Genomic DNA, 21152 nt, shown 5'->3' with positions numbered 1-21152 from the left:
TGCTGTAAAAAAGATGTTGAGACTCTAGAAAGAGTACAGAGAAGAGCAACAAAGATGATTAGGGGACTGGAGGCTAACATATAAGGAACGGCTGCTGGAATTGGGTATGTCTAGTTTAATGAAGAGAAGGACGAGGGGGGACATGATAGCAGTGTTCCAATATCTCAGGGGCTGCCACAAAGAAGAGGGAGTCAAGCTATTTTCCAAAGCGCCTGAAGACAGGACAAGAAGCAACGGGTGGAAACTAATCAAGGAGAGAAGCAACCTAGAACTAAGGAGAAACTTCCTGACAGAACAATTAACCAGTGGAACAACCTGCCTCCAGAAAATGTTCATATTATCATCACCTTATTCTTTCAAATGGATTTTAGAATTTTTAAAATGTTATTTTCACATATCCTTGGGCATTTAAAAAGTCTTTATGAATAAAAATTGTACTTTTTCCTGTTCCCTTGATCACCCCTTGTTCTGTTTCATATCTTTTAGATTGTAAGCCTAACAGCAGGGACTCTGTACTATTTTCAATGCAAAAGCATAATAATGTTTTAAACAAAGAAAGCAGCAGTGATTTGGTCCAAGCATAAGAAATCCAGTACATATGGTTTGTGATGCTATTTGGGAGGTAAAAGATTGTTAGTTTTCATACAGTGATATTGTATGTAATCTTTCTTCAGGTTATCTGGTATTCATTTTTTTCTTCTCTCTCTCTCCTTTAGGAAATAATAAAGTTATTGCCCTTCCATAGGATATTCCTGGATAGACTGGAAGAAAATGAAGCTATAGACCAAGATCTTCAAGCCTATATACTACACCGAATACAGAGCAGCTCGGAAATACAAAATAACATCTCTCTTAATGGCAAAATGGACAATACAACCTTTGGCAAACTCAGTTCTCATCTCAAAACCCTGAGTCAAGGATCATACTTATATCTTAAGCTCACATTTGATCTAATTGAGAAGGGCTATTTGGTATTAAAAAGCTCCAGTTATAAGGTAGTGCCTGTCTCCCTTTCGGAAGTATATCTACTGCAGTGCAATATGAAGTTCCCAACACAGTCTTCCTTTGACCGGGTAATGCCTCTTTTGAATGTGGCAGTGGCATCTCTACATCCTTTGACAGATGAGCATATTTTTCAGGCTATCAATGCTGGGAGTGTTGAAGGTACTTTAGAATGGGAGGACTTTCAGCAAAGAATGGAAAACCTTTCTATGTTTCTTATCAGACGCAGAGATATGACCCGAATGTTTGTACATCCTTCATTTCGAGAATGGTTGATTTGGAGGGAAGAAGGAGAAAAGATCAAGTTTCTTTGTGATCCTAGGTAAGTAATTAATCCAATTCTGCAATGAAGGAAAGCACTTTAAAAAAATGAATGCAGTTCTGAGCTGCAATTTATAAAAATACACTCATTGAAAGTTAATATTTTCTAAAATGTGTCAAATAAAATCAACTTTGGAAAGGGAAATTTGTCTTCCTGATGCTAATTTATCATGACATGCTATTAGATTCCAAACAGTTTTGAGTCTTTTATTGGATGGTTTGGGGCCAATATGGCAAGATTTCCTTGGTGTAAGATAATTCTGAAAGACAGACTTGATTCCCTTACAAAGCATAGGTTTATTTGAAAAAGAAGAGTTGAAAAATAGGCTGTGATGATATCTCTTTACTTCTGAGATTACAAGGGGTTTTTCTTTGGACTTTTGGAAAAAGACATCAAAGCCAAACTACATTAATCATTTTGTTTATATGGGGATCTTCTCAATCAAATATAAAGATGGCTTTTTTTTTAAAAAAAGTGCTATTTTATAAAAGAAACACAGGAAAAAGGTAATTTACAAAAATAGTAATAGCCAACAAATTAATTATGAAATTTTGTTACCTTAAATACAGATGATAAAGTAAATGACAGTGTTGACAATCTGGTAAGGAAAACCCCATCATCTATAGGTAGTCTCAACTTTACCATGAAATCCTTGGTTGCCTATCCTATCATGTAAATTTCCATGTGAGACTATCAATCTGAATAAAATAGCTATTTAGAATTAATATTGGGATTGTGTGTGTGTGTGTGTGTGTGTATGTGCGTATTGTGTGTAAAACAAAATATTAAACATAACACATAACATGTCTCCCGTGATTGAATACTAATAAATAAATTTCAACAATAATAATTCCCCACCCTTGCAAAACAACTCTTGTTAAATCAGTACATAATACTAAAAATATCACAGATATGAAAATAGCAATAGAAATATACCGCTTCACAGTGTTTTACAGCCCTCTCTAAGCGGTTTACAGAGTCAGCATATTGCCTCCAACAATCTGGGGCCTCATTTTACCAATCTCGGAAGGATGGAAGGCTGAGTCAACCTTGAGCCGGTAAAAATTGAACTGCTGAACTGCAGGCAGCCAGCAGGCAGCAGAAGTAGCCTGCAGTACTGCATTCTAATCACTGGGCCACCATGGCTTCTATTATCAGTCAACCAATTTGACATACTACCTATCTACTGTAAAAAGAAAAAGAAAAACAGGTACAAGTAGTCCTTGACTTACAACCATATTTGAGCCCCAAATTTATGTTGCTAAGTGAGAAATTTGTTAAGTGAGTTTTGCTCCATTTTATGACCTTTCTTGCCACATTTGTTAAGTGAATCACTGCAGTTGGTAAATTGGTAGCATCGTTGTTAAATGAATTTGGCTTTCCCATTGACTTTGTTTGTCAGAGGGTCACAAAAGGTGATCACATGGCCCCAGGACACTGCAACTATCATAAATATGAACCAGTTGTCAAGCATCTGAGTGTAAATCACATGACCATGGGGATCCTGCACTGGCCATACATGTGAAAAATGATCATAAGTCATTTTTTTCAGTGCTTTTGTAACTTCAAATGGTCACTGAATGAACTGTTGTAAGTCAAGGACTACCTGTAATCCCAACAACAAAGCTAAGCTTCAAAGTCCTCTGATAAAAATCTGTTATTGTATTTAACTCGCAGAAAATCCACTAACAGCTTTTAATCTCCCATGGACCCACTATAACAATAATTCCTTCGAGTTGATCATCTATACTTTTCCTTAAAATTATAATTGGGATCTTTCCAAAAACTGCATGTCACTCTCCAAAATTATAGGTCTTCATTGAGAATATCTCAGCAGCACTTGTTCAGCAAATTTTCCTGCAAAGTGAAACACAATATTTCTTAACAGTTGTCTTCTGGTTGCATCTTCACTCATCCATCCTATCATCTCTGTTGTAACTGATTTTTTTGAGTTAATACCCCCTTCAGCCTTCTCCCAATTGCATGCCTGATTTAATTGCTGTTGCCTGAATCTGAGTATCTACTTTAGACAGATTTAAAACTGTTGCTAATTCATCAAACTGTTCATCTAATTTTTCATTTAGAAGTTGTAAGATAGAAAGAATGGGTTTTTTTTTTTTAAAAAAAAAAGTTGGAATCTCTGAGGAGGAGGAAACAATAGAAAGCAGACCCTCCCTAAACTTGCAGTGCTTATATAGTAGTTTCTCTAGTGAATGCATTAGTCTTATATTAGACTATAAATGCATTAGATGAAGAACAGTAAACATACCATTTTGTTCAGCTACCTGTGTCATCCTGGTTCCTTGCATCTGATCTATATTTTAGGTATTTTTCCAGTGACAAATACCAATGATAAATCATTTTATAAAAATTCTCTTTAGAATTAAAACACAATGTGAATTTCAATTCACATATTATCCCATTGTTCCATTTGTATATTATATCCAAACATTTTTGGCCCATTTTACCATACATTATTTCACTTGTTCATATTCTATTTCAGTTTCCAGTAAGCATTTATACATTTTAGCAATAACATGTAAATAATTCTGTTTCAAATTCTGTCTTACCATATTCAAAACCAAAAAATCATTTTATTTTATGTTAATCTTTCTAATACGGTAATTGTACATAGGAAAACTATTGACATATGAACTCTTCTGATATCAAATCCTCTCGATTTTGTGTCAATGTTTCCTTGGATGAATTCTAATAAATCACCAATTATGCTTAGTTATCATTTCTCTTTTATAAAATGCTTCTTATGGTGACAGTCAAAAAGGTACTTTTGGAAGCAACTTAAATTTATATCTGTTCCACATTGTTAAGATATTGATCTGTGGTTTAATGTAAAGTTAAATTTTGTCCCTCTTTAGGTATTAATGCTATGTAAATCTGTTTCCTATACTCTAGCACAGGAATCTTCAAACTTGGCCCACAGGAATCTTCAAACTTGGCCCTTTTATGACTTGTGGACTTCAACTCCCAGAATTCCTCAGCCAGGCACGCTGAACACGTTGAAGTCCACAAGTCATAAAAGGACCAAGTTTGAAGACCCCTGCTCTAGCATGTTAAGATAGAATTCATTTTATTTTGGATTCTAAAAGTTTATCTTTAAAGTATTTGTAATAAGAACCTGATAATCCATCTGGTCCTGATATTTTTCCTGATTTAATCTTTTTTATAGCTGAAGAAACTTCACTTAATCTGCATTTGGTTTTTTGTAGATGTTGTTAAATTTCATTTTTTAAAATAATAATTTATCATTTCCAAGGGCATGTCACCTCCTTTGTACAAGTTAGAATTGTACTGATGAAAAGTTTTTGTATAACCCTATTGTCTGCTAATACAGAACTCCTGCTACACGTTTCAAAATCATCTTCTTTTCTTTCTCTTAATTTATACACTAACACTGCCTTTGCAGTTTACTCATGAGGAGAGGCTGTCTGGAGATTAAATGAATCTCCAGGCTCATTTCACACTTCCTCCATCTGGAGAAAGATTTCAGGCATCCACCACTAGTCATCAGCCATACCCAAGCTATGACACTGTTTCTCCACCTCGAACACAATTAGATTGCCATAATGTATCACTAGAAGTCCACTTCCAGAAAAAAAATCATTGAAAAGGTGTTAAAAAGTTTTTAAAAAATCATAATTAACTAACTCACACTCATTAAGATGAACTGTTAATATAATTAAAATTATATGAAATCAACAGTAAGATTAATTTGTGTATCAGAACAAACAAATAAAAATACATTTTTAAAAGGATCTGATCTAAAAAAATAGTTCCTGGACCTTGGATATAAAAGTATAGTATCTCTTTAAACCAGGACGTACCCCCAATTATCATTCAAGTTAAATTCTTGCAGGTAATTTTGCATAATTGTCCAAATTTGATTATAAATACATTTTTGGAGGAGTATATCCAATTGAAAGTTCATAACAAGATTTATGTCTCCATCAAGAATTAATTATCCAAAAAATAGTAAATAATTTTGAAAATTATTTATAATTGGTTTCCAGATTATCTTTTGTGGAGCCATTAAAGTTTCCTTTAGCAATTTGAAAAATAGGTATCTTTAAACAACAAATATCATTCATTATCTAAAAATTATAACATATTTTTGCCATTTTTCCAGTCACTCATAAAAGAAAGTTTATTTTAACATTAAGCCCAGAGTAATGTTTTTGTGAGATGAATGGTGATATTAATATGATATAAGTATAGAAACACACATATATACATAAGTATTCCAGTGGTTTAAGTTGTGTCTTAGGCCCAGTACTCTTCAATATCTTCATAAGTGACTTAGATGAGGGAATAGAAGGGGATCTCATCAAATTTGCAGATGACACCAAGGTGGCAGGAATAGCCAACACTCCAGAAGACAAGCTCAGGATCCAAAAAGATCTTGACAGACTTGAACAATGGGTCCTATCCAACAAAATAATATTTAATGTGTAGAAAAGCAAGGTTTGCACCTGGGCAGGAAAACCGAAAGATACAAGTACAGATTAGGCAAAACCTGGCTCAAAAACAGTAACTGTGAGAGGGACCTTGGAGTCCTAGTTGACAATCACTTAACCATGAACCAGCAGTGTGCAGCAGCAGCAGCGAAAAAAGGCTAATACAACCCTTGGTTGTATAAACAGAGGCATAGTATCAAAATCATGTGAAGCATTAGTACTGCTTTATAAAGCCTTAGTAAGACTACATCTGGAATACTGCATCCAGTTTTGGTCACCACATTACAAAAAAGATGTTGAGACTTGGGAAAAAGTGCAAAGAAGAGCAACTAAGATGATTAAAGGCCTGGAGACTAAAACATATGAAGAGTGTTTGCAGGATTTGGGTATGGCCAGTCTAGAGAAAAGAAGGACTAGGGGGGACATGATAACAGTATTCCAGTATTTGTGGGACTGCCACAAACAAGAGGGGGATCAAATTATTCTCCAAAGCACCAGAAACAAGACAAGAAATAACGGATGGAAACTAATCAAGGAGTAAACTGGAATTAAGGAGAAACTTCCTAACAGTCAGGACAATTAACCAGTGGAACAGTTGCCTTCAGACATTGTGGGTGCTTCATCACTGGAGGTTTTTAAGAAGAGACTGGACAGCCACTTTTCTGAAATGATATAGGGACTCCCGCTTGAGCAGGGGGCTGAACTAGAAGACCTCCAAGGTCCCTTCCAGCTCTATTCTGATTAATGATTAATGATTGATGAAATACTCATGGGAGTGAAATGTGTTTGAATATTAGTAGCTTGGGTTGGTAGTTGGGCTGTTGGTTTGATCTCCAAGCTTGGCAATTTTGCTGCAAACGTTTCGTCTCCATTCGGGGGAGACATCTTCAGTGTGCTGTGAATTGTGCTCATCTGTCAGAGCACTGGACTTTAAATTGGTGTAGGTGTTGTTTGTCCGGATGTTTCTGAGTCATAACAGACCATGACTCAGAAATATCCAGACAACGCCCACACCAATTTACAGTCCAGTGCTCTGGCAGATGAACACAATTCAAAGCACACTGAAGATGTTTCTCCCCCCCCCCCAATGGAGACGAAATGTTTGCAGCCAAATTGCCAAACTCTGAGATCAAACCTACAGCCCAATTCATGGGAGTGAAAGCAGTTTGCTTCCTGGAAGCTACCTGCTCCCTTCTCATCATTAATTTTTCAACATATGTCTGAGAAAAAGAGAATAGATTTGGTGTAATAGTTAAGGAATCAGCCATTAACCAGGAGACTGTGAGTTCTAAACCTGCCTCAGGCATGTTGCCAGCTGGCAAGTCATTCTTGGTCCTAGGAAGAAAGCAGTGGCAAACCATTTGCTGTGAAGAAAACTTTCAAGGACTTATTCAGGCAATTGCCAGGAGGCACAGACTAACACAGAGAGAAATACCACTGAAGTATAATCAATCAAAAGAAGTATAAATCCATTAATTAATAGCAAGTTCTAAAATCTTTATTAGTTTTTTGATAATATTTAAATATGAAGTACATATGCACAAATCATTATTACTCCACAAGAATTCAAAGAAAATTACTGATTACAACCAAGATAATAGTAAAGATAGATTATTTCATCACATATTTTTTCTACATGATCATGGTAAAAAATCACATCTGCAAGCTCATACTTGATAAATGTATTTTTCATGTTATCAATTTAACTCTACTTATATGTCAGTGATTTTATTCAGTCTAAAGCAAGGAGATTACTTACATGAAATTAAAAGTTGAATAGTATTTGATATTCAGTTAAGTGGAATTCAATTTATTTAGCAGAAGTTTATCATGTAAATAAATTATATAAGTGAAATCAACACTTTTCTAGGATCTAGCTGTTAAGTGTCTTTACATGTGTTGAAGTTAGACCTTTGGGTTCCTTTTCCCATTGTGTTTGTTCTCTCTTTCTCCCTCCCTCCCTCCCTCCCTCCCTCTCTTTAGGAGCGGTCATACTTTACTTGCCTTTTGGTTTTCCCGTCAAGAGGGAAAACTCAACAGGCAGCAGACAATTGAGTTGGGCCATCATATTCTCAAAGCACACATCTTCAAGGTAGGCAGAAAAAAAATGATGGCATCTTTTTGTTGGATTCTGTATACTGGTGTGTATTGCTGTTATAATAAAGCATAAACAATGCTTACCATCTGAGTTATATATTAGTATTGTAGTTTAATCAGTTAACAGGGAGAGTCAAGTTTCCATTCTCAGATAGCTCACTGCCAAAACAATATAAGATGGGAAGAGAAAACTTAAATGTTCCTGCATGCTTTTTCTGTTGTTATCAGACACAGCAAATAATAATTCTAAACCTTTTATTGACATAATTTCATCCATTATTCATTCTTTCTCATCCAAAATATAGAAGGGAATAGTAAATAAATATACTGAAGGACAATATGAATGATTATTGTTATCTCACCTCTCTCTTGTGAATCTTGTGAGCAAGATTGACAAGAATTTTGAAAATAATTTGTGTTTGACTTGGAAATCACTAATCGGAGATCCTCTTCTAAAACTGTGTTATAATTGATAAATCCTCATTAAAATATTTTTCCATTGTTGAAATATCGTTTGTAGATCAGAAATGATTTTTATAGGCTTTTAGTAAAGCCCAAAATCTTTTAAAAAATGGAGCACTAAAATTGTCATAAAAATGTGTCTGAAGGAATCCTAATTTCAATGAGTGACGATCCAATGCTAAACAATCACAGCAATCTGATTATTTTCATATCTGATTCAGGATTAGAGAGGTAGGAGGAAAAGTTAATAAGTGACAGTAAAAATATGATCATTGATACTTTGGCTTTTCTTTCTTTGAGCATATAATTTAAAACATTCCATCTGTTACAGTATTTTTGCATTGTCTTAAGGAAATTATACACTTTTAAGTTTGAATTACTGCTAATAGATTTGAGATTAAATTGTTCATGAGGCTTAACTACAAATGAAAATAAATGCTTAGAGTTATATAATGTTTATCTTTTTCAGGGGCTTAGTAAAAAAGTTGGTGTCTCTTCCTCAATTCTTCAAGGGCTTTGGATTTCTTATAGCTCAGAAGGTCTTTCCATGGCACTGGCCTCTCTACGCAATTTGTATACACCCAATATAAAGGTACTAAAATAGAGATTGCCTTTTAAGTTTCATATTGCAGAGACAAATCCTCTTTTGATTTTGACAAAATAGCAGCGTTGAGTTTAAATAGAAACTTAAGATTCTGAAGTTATGAATAAACTGATTGGACTTAGAGAAATTAGACATCGATCAACACAGTTTGTTACCCATGATCCACCTTATGGAATTGCCTCTTTGCTTAATATTATGTTATGTTGATACCAAACTAAAATGACATTAATTTCATAAATGTGATTAATATCAATATTTTCCTTATATAAATAGCAGCTCTGGTAATCCTGAACATTATAACATATGGTATAGGGTTTCTTGCCTGAGCAGGGGATTGGACTAGAACACCTTCAAGGTTCCTTCCAACTCTGTTATTTTGAGAGATGGATTGAGCCCTTTCTCTTGATCCTCTTTCCCTAATACTAGTTACTTTGGGTTTGAAGTGAAACCTCTATTAATGCCAAGAGATATTCTCTCCTGGAAAAAATTAAAAAATATTTTTTAAAAACCAAGACAATGGTAGGTGGGCAAAGCTTTTAAGTGTAGGGTCCTTTTGTGGAGCATATTATCCTCTATATCTTCTCCTGCTCATTCCAAAGTGGAGCAGGTTATCCTGCTTATCCTATTTTACTCATTCCATTAAGCAAAGCCAATATTTTGATAGATGTTCCTATTGGAAAGAACAATCCTTCCCAGTTCTGGTTTTGTCTTGATCTGGAAAACAACTGAACATTTAGTTGTCCTTAGATTTTTGACATTACATCAGAACAAGTTGGATAATATCCTTGTTTCACCTGTATCAGGCAACCTCCTTCACTTTTGTTCAACTTTTTTAATATTTCAGAAACTTAGTACTTCCTGTTTCAAAAACAGGTAGTCCTCAACTTACAACTACAATTGGGGACAGAAATTCCATTGCTAAGGGGGTGGGGCAACTGTTAAATGAGTTGTGCCTGATTTTATGATCTTTTTTGCTGTGGTTGTTAAATGAATCACATGGTTATTAAGCAAATTTGGCTTCCCCATTGACTTTGTTTGTTGAAAGTCAGCTGGCAGTTACTTGACCCTGGGACACTGTGATCATTATAAATACATGCTGGTTGCCAAGCACTCAAATTTTGTTCATGGTTCCATGGGGCTCCAGTTGTAAGTATGAGGATCAGTCATAAGTCCAAGGTCCAAATTTTTTCAGCACCATCATAACTTTAAATAGTCACTAAGCAAATGTTTCAGAGATTTTACGAAGTGAAGAATTACTTGTAGCAGAAATTTAGCAAAATTTATTTTTATATTCCAGTGAATTACCTTTCCATTTTGTCTTCCTTTTATGTCTATCAAATATTATAAATTATGATTTCCATAGATCTGAAGGTATTTCTCCAAATTATCAGATCCAGTTTCCTTACTTCTAAGGACATTTTACTGACATCTTTGTTACATCTTTGTTTGATATAATTAATGTAAGTTGTTGTATTTTATCTGTTCATTCGTTCGTTCGTTCATTCATTCATTCATTTGATTTAGACATTGCCCAACTTAGACCACTCTCCACAGCTCTTAAACATAGCAATAAATCACAAAATATATAATCTATATAGAAAGAATTAAATGAAATGACAAATCCAGCTAGCACACAGGAGCATATATTACACACCCAGCAAGACACTGCAGCTCACCTAGCTCAGTGTCTGGGGGAAAAACAGACACTGTCAATGTGGAAGCTACCTGCATTTCAGGGTGATTCTCATTCTAGAAGGCAGATGTCATGCTTTTTGGATTTCAATAGATAATACTGATTTAAGGAACCCAAGCATGCCAACCCTGTTGCTTTGAACCAGCTGGGGAGACACCACAGTATATAAATAGTCCCCCAACTAATGCCATGTAGGGCTTTATACATTATACCCAGCATCTTGGATTGCACCCAGCAGCAAACTGGCTGCTAATGCAATTTGCAAAGCAAGAGTGTCATGTGAATACGCTGAGGCATATCCATCACTCTCCATGCTACTGTACTCTGGCCTAGTTGAAGCTACCAAGTGGTCTTCAAGAACAACTCTGTAGAGCTCATTGAAGCAATAGAGAATTTTATTAATTCATGTATTAGTTTTATATCTTGCCTTTCTACCAGCAAATAGCGCTCCAGAGTGTTAGGAGATTAAAAAAATATTTCTTAACAATTCATCAAGAATTTTAGAAGATGTACAGATAACAAACAAAACAAACAAGAATGGTCAAGTCAGTATATTCTCTCCATCCTGATCCTAAATTTGTTCTCAATCTGTTACTTTAATTTTTAAGAAATAATATATGAAAATTCTAAAATCTTCAGAGATTCTTTAAATTTTCATTCTTTTTCCCAATCTCTATCTATTATACATAATAGATTTTACACTGGTACTCTTTTTATTGTTTTTTTTTAATGAATCTATGGCTAAGATGTTTTCAGTGGGAGGGACAACCCCAGACCTGACTACTATCTGTCCCTGTCTTTTCTGTTGCCAGCAGTAATATTGAAAAAACATTTTCTATCTCTTTCTTTATAAAGACCTACCAATTCTTAAAACTTATGCAGTTCAATTTATACTGTATATGAGTTATACACCTGCACAGAGTTCTATTCAAAATCTGACTAAATCAATCTAATGGGAATTATTTAGCCTTATATATTAATTTTATTAAAATTTTAGGCTGAAAGCCTATTGGCAACCAATGGAAATCATGAAGCAATGGATGCCATCACTGTCTACATCATTGCATTCTGGAGCAGTTGTAACTGGTGCATATTCTTCAAGCGTAGCCTATTCAAAGTGCACTGCAGTAACCAGTTTGTGAGATGACTGATCCAAGTTGCAGCCAAAAGAGACAAAAAACTAATTCTTTTTGTTGCTACCAAAAGGTTAAACTGTCAACTTTAAAAAATAAATTAAAAAGTCAATTGATGACAAAATTAAAAGAATAAATTGCAGTATTGGAACAGATTTTTTATGTTGTGGTTGATATTGGATAAAGCTACAATTACAGCTGAGGAAATCATCAATCATATATCTTAAAATGTTAGAAATTAAAGCTATACAGCAACAGTCCAGCACTATCCTATTAAGGCTATGCCAGGCAGGCAGCAACAACATTTAGGATGGCATGATGTACCAGCTCTGGAATGGGAGAGAAGCATGGCAAAGCAGATTTGTGGATGCTTTAATTTAGATAACAAAGAATAAAAGAAATTTTAATGAAGACTGTTTTAGAGATGAGGAAAACTGAGGTCAGGGAAAGAAAAGGAAGAGAAAAGGAATGGGCACAGTTGTAGAAGAAGGATCGATTCTTCTAGCACTGATTATGTTAGCTAATTTGGGTAATAAAAGTTCTGTAAGAAAGCAACCAAGCTCAGAGAGCACCAAGGACCCCTGCCAGTTGCGTCCTACTCTAGGGGATGATGCTCATCTCCAATTCACAGCCAAATAGTTAGTGTTGTCCCAAGACACTTCCATGGCCATGTGGCCAGGTTGACTATACTAAAGATGCACAGAATGGTATTATCTTCCCACAGAAGTGGTATCTATTTATCTACTTGCATTTACATGCTTTTGAACTGCTAGGTTGGCAAGAACTGGGAAAGTAATGGGAGTTCACTCTGTCTTGTGGTACTTATGCCTCAAATTGCCAATCTTCCAGTTAGCAAGCCCAGCATCTTAACTGCTTGGCCACCCCACCCTTTTCATCTTAGATAGGACTATGCAAAAACAATACATGTTTAATGAAAAGATAAAGAAGTTTCACAACCTTCATGCAAATATATCAAACATAAGAAGCAAAGATAACAGTCCCCTGTTTCAATAGAATCTAAAATAAATGTGATAATTTCCAGCTTTGTGATTATTAAATTATTTAATAATTTAAAAAAAAAGATGTCTGAAGGCCTGATTATTTTAATCTAATGATAATATCCTTAGGGCAATCTGTGGTTCTCCATTCCTTGTTTTTTGGGTCTTCTTCTGTCTAAGCATTTCAGTCTTCCTCCTGAAAGAATCCACAATCAATGGGCTGTATGGGATTGTTTTCATGTCCACATTACATTTGTTTTCTTCAATTTGCCTTTAGAAGTCCTACAATCAGGCTTTAGCCAACATAGCTTCTCACTCAAAGTATGTCATTTCCTCAATGCCCAGAAGTGAGGCCTGTTAACACCACATATCCAAACCAGTACATTGTTCACTATTTAATACAGCTCACTCTGACCAGTCAGAAGGAAACAATTACAGTTTTGGTGATTCCTTAATTTAATCAACTTCTCCTTCAATCTCATGGCTTAATGAGTTAGTGAAGATCAAGTTCCAAATTCCTCTTTCATCTTCACTCTTCTAGTAAGCAATTTTTTCCCCCAATGGCACAGTCTCTTAGTTTGTTAATTGAAAAACCATTTCAGACTTTGGAACACCTGATCTACCAGCTAGTACAAGATGTTATTGCTTCTCCTGTCCTAATTTATTTCCTATGCAAAGCTTAAACTAGAGCAGAAGAATGAGAGAATAATTTTTGAACTTTTATTTGGCTTTTTGTAAATTTTCCACAGAAGCTGAGAAGAATATAATCTTAGGCTAAAATTGGGCAGAATTAGGTAGAACCTATTCAGGACTTTCTACAGTACACAAAATTTTTTGTTAGACTCCCGTTATCCATGTATAACATGTAACCAGGCACAGCTCATGCTATAATTTGGAATCTTGGACTAAGGTGTTTGAAACCCCTTCTGAGTTTTACTCATATCCAGATTCACTATTTTGTTTTTTCATCTGCTTTTTTAAATCTTTCAACTGGTTGGCTTTTGAATTATATTGTATTTTATTCTTTCGTTGTACTATGAGTCCTCAATATCTTTTGGAGTTGGATGGCACCTAAATCAAATGAATTAAATTAAATTTACAAATAACCATTCAAAGAATTGCAGCTATTAGTAAATAATCATTCATTCCATTCATCTCTATTCTTCTCATTCCAGTATTTCAAGAATTGCTCATCCAATTCAAAATCAGTCTGGGGAGATTTAGTACCAAAAACACTGAATTAATTCAGTTCAGAAAATCAAATTTTCTCAGGTATTAGAAATCTGGAGAATATTGCTCTAATATATTACTATTCTGTTTCTTGTTGCATAGGTCAGTCGTCTGCTGATCTTAGGAGGTGCCAACATCAATTACAGGACTGAAGTGCTAAACAATGCCCCAATTTTATGTGTCCAGTCTCACCTTGGTTACTCTGAGATGGTAGCCTTGCTGTTGGAGTTTGGAGCAAATGTTGATGCCTCTTCTGAAAGTGGTTTAACATCTCTTGGTTATGCTGCTGCTGCTGGCTATTTAAGCATTGTGGCACTTTTATGCAAGAAGAGAGCCAAGGTGATGAAGGGGTTGGAATGGGTGGCTGCTAAGTTGGCATAGTTGAGCTACAGTATCTAGAATACCTAAGTGGGATTGTGGTGCAATAGGGTGGAGTTGCTCTTTAATTTAATTGAATCAGATTAAACAAATCAGATTTCTGATTAAACAACTAGTAAAAAATAAAATACTTAGATATTATTGATGTGCATTTCATATCTGGAGCTGGAAATGTGCTATGGAGCAGGCATGGGCATACTGTACATGCTACACTGTAAACAATGATTTAAAACAGCTTTATTTTTCCCTGAGCTCCTTTGGTATCATGCAGTCATAAGAAAAATACACATTTCAGTTAAGGAAGAGTAGCAGGATGTGACATGCTATTACAAAGCAGGTGACTGATTGAGTTTATGAGAAAATTTCAGCATTATTTGTATAAAGTGGTATTATAAACTTTTTCCAGCTACTTTGAAAAAGTTGAGGATCCAAACTGAAATGCAATCTGTATGATACCCTGACATATTGCATATATAAGAAATACAATATATTGGGAACTAGTATTTCCCAGGATGGGAATGTTGAATATATTAATAATATACTACCACCTCACATTATGCATGAGCAATGCAAGCAAGGTGTCTGCTAAGATGAAGAAAGCATGGGAAAGAGGACTGCCAGGTTTGAACTGTAGTATAAGGAAATACTATATCCTCATTTTGGCAAAAGGTATTCAGTTGATTTATTGTAAGTGTCTTCCATCTTATGACAAATCAAAAATTTTAATTAATCATATTACGTCAAGTGCCTAGGTTACTTTTATTGAGGTTGAGTCTGATAAATAGCTTGATTTCCCTTTCTACACTTCTGCATCAGTGAGGGGAGAACCATCACATACCCATTTGGGATTCAGAACAATGGCTATTGCCCAGTTAAGACATTGTTTCAGTATACACATAAGACAGCTACTCAAGTCAACCAACTAATCCAGAATTTGAATCATTTAGCCCAGTAGGTACAACAGAATATGTCATTACTGCAGACTACATAGCAGAAGAGATATCGGAAGCTATACCTGTAGAGGGTACCTGCTTCATTGCAAGACAAATATGAGAAATCCAACTAAATTTACTACCTTTTAACTAAAGAAAATGGAGATTTCTATGAGATCGAGGACTTTCATATCAATCAAGCCAAAATACCAGGCAGCAATATAAAGATTAACTATGTGGGAGTAGTAATCATTTCACTACCAAAATGAAAGGGTGGGCAATTTAATTCTGACGTGCCTATGAAATATAATATAAAATATGTAAAAAATGCATCAGTACATGTCAAATACAGATAGTCCTCAATTTACAACCATAATTGGGATCAGTATTTCTGATACAAAGCAAGCTGTCATGTGACCACATCACTTAGCAACAATAATCTTAGCAGTCCCAGTTGCTGCCATTGACCAAGGATCACAAGTCCTTAAATGAGTACCAATCCCAAACCAAGCCATTCTGGGCTTGGTCCCTGCTAGCCCTGAGATAAAGGGACTGTCTCCAACTCTTCCTACTCACCTACTTCCTCTCCATCTCTGTCCTTTTAGTCACCCAGCACTCTGCCCTACAAGGCAGCAAGCAACCCCTGAATGCATGGCTCTTGGGCTGCTTGCCATGCTCTGGAAAGGTACAGTCACTCCAGCTCAGTCCCAGTCCCAGCCAGCCACCTTTGCCATCTTGCAAGACCTCTGCTGCCCTGCACCTTCATTAGTTTCTTGTTCTCACTGCTAATGAGTGTCTGGCCAGGCTACTGGGCCAGGCTTGGATAGGCTTTGTACTAGGAAAAGAGGAGCCCTAAAGCCACAGCATATCAAAAAACTGTTTGTGCCACATCTTGGGCCAGACTGGAGCTGGGTTTTCGTGGGGGAGGGGGGAATTCCCAAAGCAGCTCCAGCCATAGTGCAAAGTCCAACCCCAGCCAATCCAGCCCAGGAGTGCAGCAAAAAGGACAATTTTTTTATAATTGGGTTATGGCAACCGCCTTCCATAATGGGGGGAGGCTTGTGCTTAGAAAGGGGGGGAGTGACCTATGTGTCTGCTGCAATGTATTTCCTCTGTTTTGTTCTATCCTCTTTGGAGTATCTTACTTGGGATGTGAAAGGAATGTGCCTCTGGCCATCTGCCTTATCTCCAGTCAGATGTGAAGTAGCCAAGGAGAAACCTGACAGCCTTGAGAACAGCACCTTGTCACTGGTTTCTCACAACAACTTAATACCTATGCATTGGTTCAATTCAAATTGGCCAGTTGGACATTTGGGGTTGGGTTTGAAAGGATTCTTTTAGTATCTTACTCTCCTGCCATCAATAACTTCCAATAAAAGTTCCCATTGGGACAATGCAAGTTTCAAGAGTTCTGCTTTCTTGGGAGGATTAACTGAGGCAGGTCCTTACAGCAACAACCAATGTTCATGGGGAAGCCAGCAACAAGCTGCAAGTTCTAAGCTGAGAGGCAAATAAGTAGCTGCTGCCTGATGGGGGTGGGGGGTGGGGTTAGCTTGGGGAAGGAGGAGGGAAAGGGAGGGTGCACAAGGGGATACATAAGAGGTATGAGTCAGGAAGGGTGTACAAAGATGTGTGTGGGTGAATGAAACATGAATCAGGGAGGGTGCAAGAATTTGGCGCAAATTGGGGACGGTGGGAGTGAGGATGAGGTACAGTTATAAGTGCGAACTTGTTGTCAAGCACACAGATCACAATCACATGCCCATGGTAATGTTGGGACAACCAAAATTCCAGCAACAGGGCATAGACCTATTTGCTGTTGTAACTTTGAAGGATTGCTAAATGAATGACTAGATCAAGGACTGCTTGTATTATAGAACATCTATTTTCAAAGGACACCAATTTTTAGGAACTTATTCTGGCTAATTCTGCATATATTTAGCTAGAGAAACATAGTAGAAATATTTCTATATGAATATTGCAATGAGAGTTACTGAAACAATTTAATTTTAATTGTGGTTTTCCTTTTGTTGTCAAGGTGGATCACTTGGACAAGAATGGTCAGTGTGCATTGGTACATGCAGCTCTTAGAGGTCACCTGGAGGTTGTCAAATTTTTGATTCAGTGTGACTGGACAATGGCTGGACAGCTACAAGGAGTGTTCAAAAAAAGCCAGGCCATCCAACAAGCACTCATTGCTGCTGCTAGCATGGGATATACTGAGGTAAACTGTTACTTAGTCTTACAGAATGGCTAGGTAGCCTTCAAGTTAGATGTTTATTCAAGATCCTAGTTAATAAATCCTTATTTAAGTTTGAAAGAAGTCAAAGAATTGCCATTATTGAAGGAGACTGGATTGAAACAAGATGAGCATAGTTTTAAAACTGGATGAAGAAATATTGATAACCTAAACTATGCTAATAACATTACTTTAACAATGCAAATGATCTGCCTCTCTTTTAAATTTTATATTCTGCTTTTATGTTTTCAGCATTTTATTTGTAACAGCCCAGAGTCCCTCTGTGAGGGAGATGGGCATTTTCTGAATGTTATTGATTGATTAATTGGTTAAAAAGTTCTAGTAATCTAGAAAGTCAAGAAAAGGAAAAAATGGGAATAAGATTAAATATAAAGAAGAACAAACTAATGACAGCAGGTCCCACAGCAAGCTTTATAATTGACAATGAAGATAATTGAAGTGGACATTACCTGTCGTTTAAGATTGACTATCAACAGTAAATGAAACAGCAATTAAGTAGTACATCAAAGACTAGCACTTATAGGGTAACAATTAGGGCCTTGAAAAGATATTCAGATACAGTATTGTGTCTATGCTTACCAACATCAAAGTCATGCAAGCAATGGGTTTTGTTGTGAACTCTATGGAAGCAAACATTGGATTTTGAAAAAGCAGGGTAGGATAGAACAAGTGTTGTTTTGTATTTTAGTGATAGAGAAGAGTTCTGAGAATATCACAAATAGCCAAGAAAAAAAAAGTAAAGTGATCATATAACAATTCAATCCAGAGTTTTCACTTAGGGCACAAATGACCAGGTTCATTTGGGAGAAAAGAGAAGAGGGTGTCCAGTAGCAAAACTGGTAAAATCAATTACAATGTCAATGGGTGCAACATTTGAAGACTTGAAGGGCCAGACTGGGGATAGATCATACTGAAGATCTGTTTGTGTGATTGAAAAGAATTAACATCAACTTTAAGTTTAGTAATTAGACAGTGACCACTTTGCCAGAGGAGGCATCAAGAAAAAATGTTCTGGTCAAAATGATTAAATCTTGAAGATCCTGGTACTAGACTACGGTATATAAAGCAAATAAATGTCTAACCCATGGACCACGGGCCACATATGACCCTGGACAACTAGTAATGTTACCCCACAAGATAATAAAAAATATAAAAAATAAAGAACACTTGTTATTTATATACATTAACTATATTATATATTTTATACATGGCCCAAGTCAATTCATCTTCAACCAGTATGGCACAGGCAAACCAAAAGGTTGGGCAATCATGATACAGAGCTTTAAAAGTCAGTATTTTAAATACAGTATTTTAAATTTATCGACTCTCTCCCTCTTCTTCTCTCTCTTTCTTTTAAAATTAATTTTTATTAAAACATTTACTTAAATTAAAGATGAATACAGAAATATACAAAGAAAAGAAAGAAAAGGAGAAAGGAAAATTGCAGAAAAAATACAGTTAAAGAAAGGAAGAAAAAATAGAAGATGTCCACTCTTTTTTTTACAAAAGTTACAAATTAATTCATTATCACACCTTCCTCCTTAATATTACAGTGATTCCTTCGGGTCCTTATTCAGTCTCTTTTTTCAGTCATCAAATCTAGAAATCACTATTTCACTTTTTTCCATTTTCAATAAAAAGTCTATAAAAGGCCGTAGTCTTTTATAACAGTACTTATATTGTCTTGTCCTGACCAAACAAAACAGTTTTGTTATCTCTGCTAATTCTACCATTTTCACAATCCATTCTTCCATTGTGAATATTTCAAAATTTCTCCCTCTTTGACATGTAATAATCTTACTGCAGTTAACATATAGTGAGGGGAAAAAATATCCAAGTCATTAAGGTTTTGAGGCTGACATTTGGCAACTCGAACCTGCAGCTCCCTCCACAGATTTAGGTCTGAAGACTGGCTAGGGTTAGGCCATTCCAGGACCTTAATGTGCTTTTTTTTGAGCCACTCCTTTGTTCCCTTGGCTGTGAGTTTTGGGTCATTGCCATGCTAAAATACCCATCCACGATTCATTTTCAATGTCCTGGCTGCGGGAAAAAGGTTCTCCCCCAAGATTTGACGGTACATGTTCCCTTCCATCGTCTCTTTGATGCGGTGAAGTTATCCTGTCCCCTTAACAGAAAAACACCCCCAAAGCATAATATTTCCACCTCCATGTTTGATGGTGGGGTTGGTGTTCTTGGGGTCATAGGCAGCATTCTTCCTCTTCCAAACACGGTGAGTTGAGTTGATGCCAAAGACCTCGATTTTGGTCTCATCTGACAACAACACTTTCACCCAGTTCTCCTCTGAATCATTCAGATGTTCATTGGCAAACTTCAGACGGGCCTCTACCTGTGCTTTCTTGAGCAGGGGAAACTTGCAGGTGCTGCAGGACTTCAGTCCTGCATGGTGTAATGTGTTACCAATTGTTTTCTTGGTGACTACGGTCCCAGTTGCCTTGAGATCATTGATAGGTTCCTCCCGTGTAGTTCTGGGCTGATTCCTCACCATTCTCATGATCACTGAAACTCCATGAGGTGAGATCTTGCATGGAGTCCAGACCGAGGAAAATTGACAGTTATTTTGTGTTTCTTCCATTTGCGAATAATGCACCAACTGCTGTCACCTTCTCACCAAGCTACTTGGTGATAGTCTTGTAGTCCATTCCAGCCTTGTGTAGATCTACAATTTTGTCCCTGACATCCTTGGACAGCTCTTTGGTCTTGGCCATGGTGGAGAGTTTGGAATCTGATTGATTGCTTCTGTGGACAGGTGTCTTTTATACAGGTAACAAGCTGAGATTAGGAGCACTCCCTTTAAGAGAATGCTTCTAATCTCAGCTCGTTACCTGTATAAAAAATACATAGGAGCCAGAAATCTAGCTGATTGATAGGAGATCGAATACTTATTTCACTCATTAAAATGCAAATCAATGTATAACTTTTTTGAAATGCGTTTTTTGGCATTTTTGTTGTTATTCTGTCTCTCACTGTTAATATAAACCTATCATTACAATTATAGACTGATCATTTCTTTGTCAGTGGGCAAACATACAAAATCAGCAGGGGATCAAATAATTTTTTTCCTACTCATTTAAGCTTTTTATAATTAACTATAGGTCCCAGTAAAAAAAGTTCTGCTTTCACTTCAGTATTAATCTTCAAAATTCTTTTATCATCATCTGTTTTTATTTTCATAAATCTACCATGTGTGTTAAAATGTCCCTTCATATTTTTTACAATTCCAACATTGACTAGAAGTACCTTTATGCATATTAAATAATTTCTCTGGTGTCATATATCAGCAATATAACATTTTGCAAAAGTTCTCTTTTAACATAACATTAATTTCAGTTCCTTTGTGCACGTGCTCTCCCAGGCGCTATTTTCCAAAGCGCCTGGAGGCAGGACAAGAAGCAACGGGTGGAAACTAATCAAGGAGAGAAGCAATCTAGAACTAAGGAGAAACTTCCTGACAGTGAGAACAATTAACCAGTGGAACAACCTGCCTCCAGAAGCGGTGAATGCTCCAACACTGGAAGTTTTTAAGAAGAGACTGGACAGCCATTTGTCCG

At 36.2% G+C, this 21152-nt stretch overlaps 1 protein-coding gene across 1 annotated transcript in view; it reads left to right on the top strand.

The window, feature by feature from the left end:
* Positions 1-21152, top strand: part of TANC2 (tetratricopeptide repeat, ankyrin repeat and coiled-coil containing 2) — a 525040-nt gene that overhangs the window by 455185 nt on the left and 48703 nt on the right. The window contains exons 13-17 of the mRNA XM_015831510.1: positions 717-1324; positions 7780-7888; positions 8825-8947; positions 14116-14352; positions 17362-17547. Coding sequence (XP_015686996.1) covers positions 717-1324; positions 7780-7888; positions 8825-8947; positions 14116-14352; positions 17362-17547 — 1263 coding nt within the window. The remainder of the gene's footprint in view (positions 1-716; positions 1325-7779; positions 7889-8824; positions 8948-14115; positions 14353-17361; positions 17548-21152) is intronic.

This window comes from Protobothrops mucrosquamatus, unplaced genomic scaffold (assembly GCF_001527695.2).
Source record: "Protobothrops mucrosquamatus isolate PMUCROS unplaced genomic scaffold, P.Mucros_1.0 scaffold_257, whole genome shotgun sequence".
NCBI lineage: Eukaryota > Metazoa > Chordata > Lepidosauria > Squamata > Viperidae > Protobothrops > Protobothrops mucrosquamatus.
This window is presented reverse-complemented; position numbering and strand designations above follow the sequence as displayed.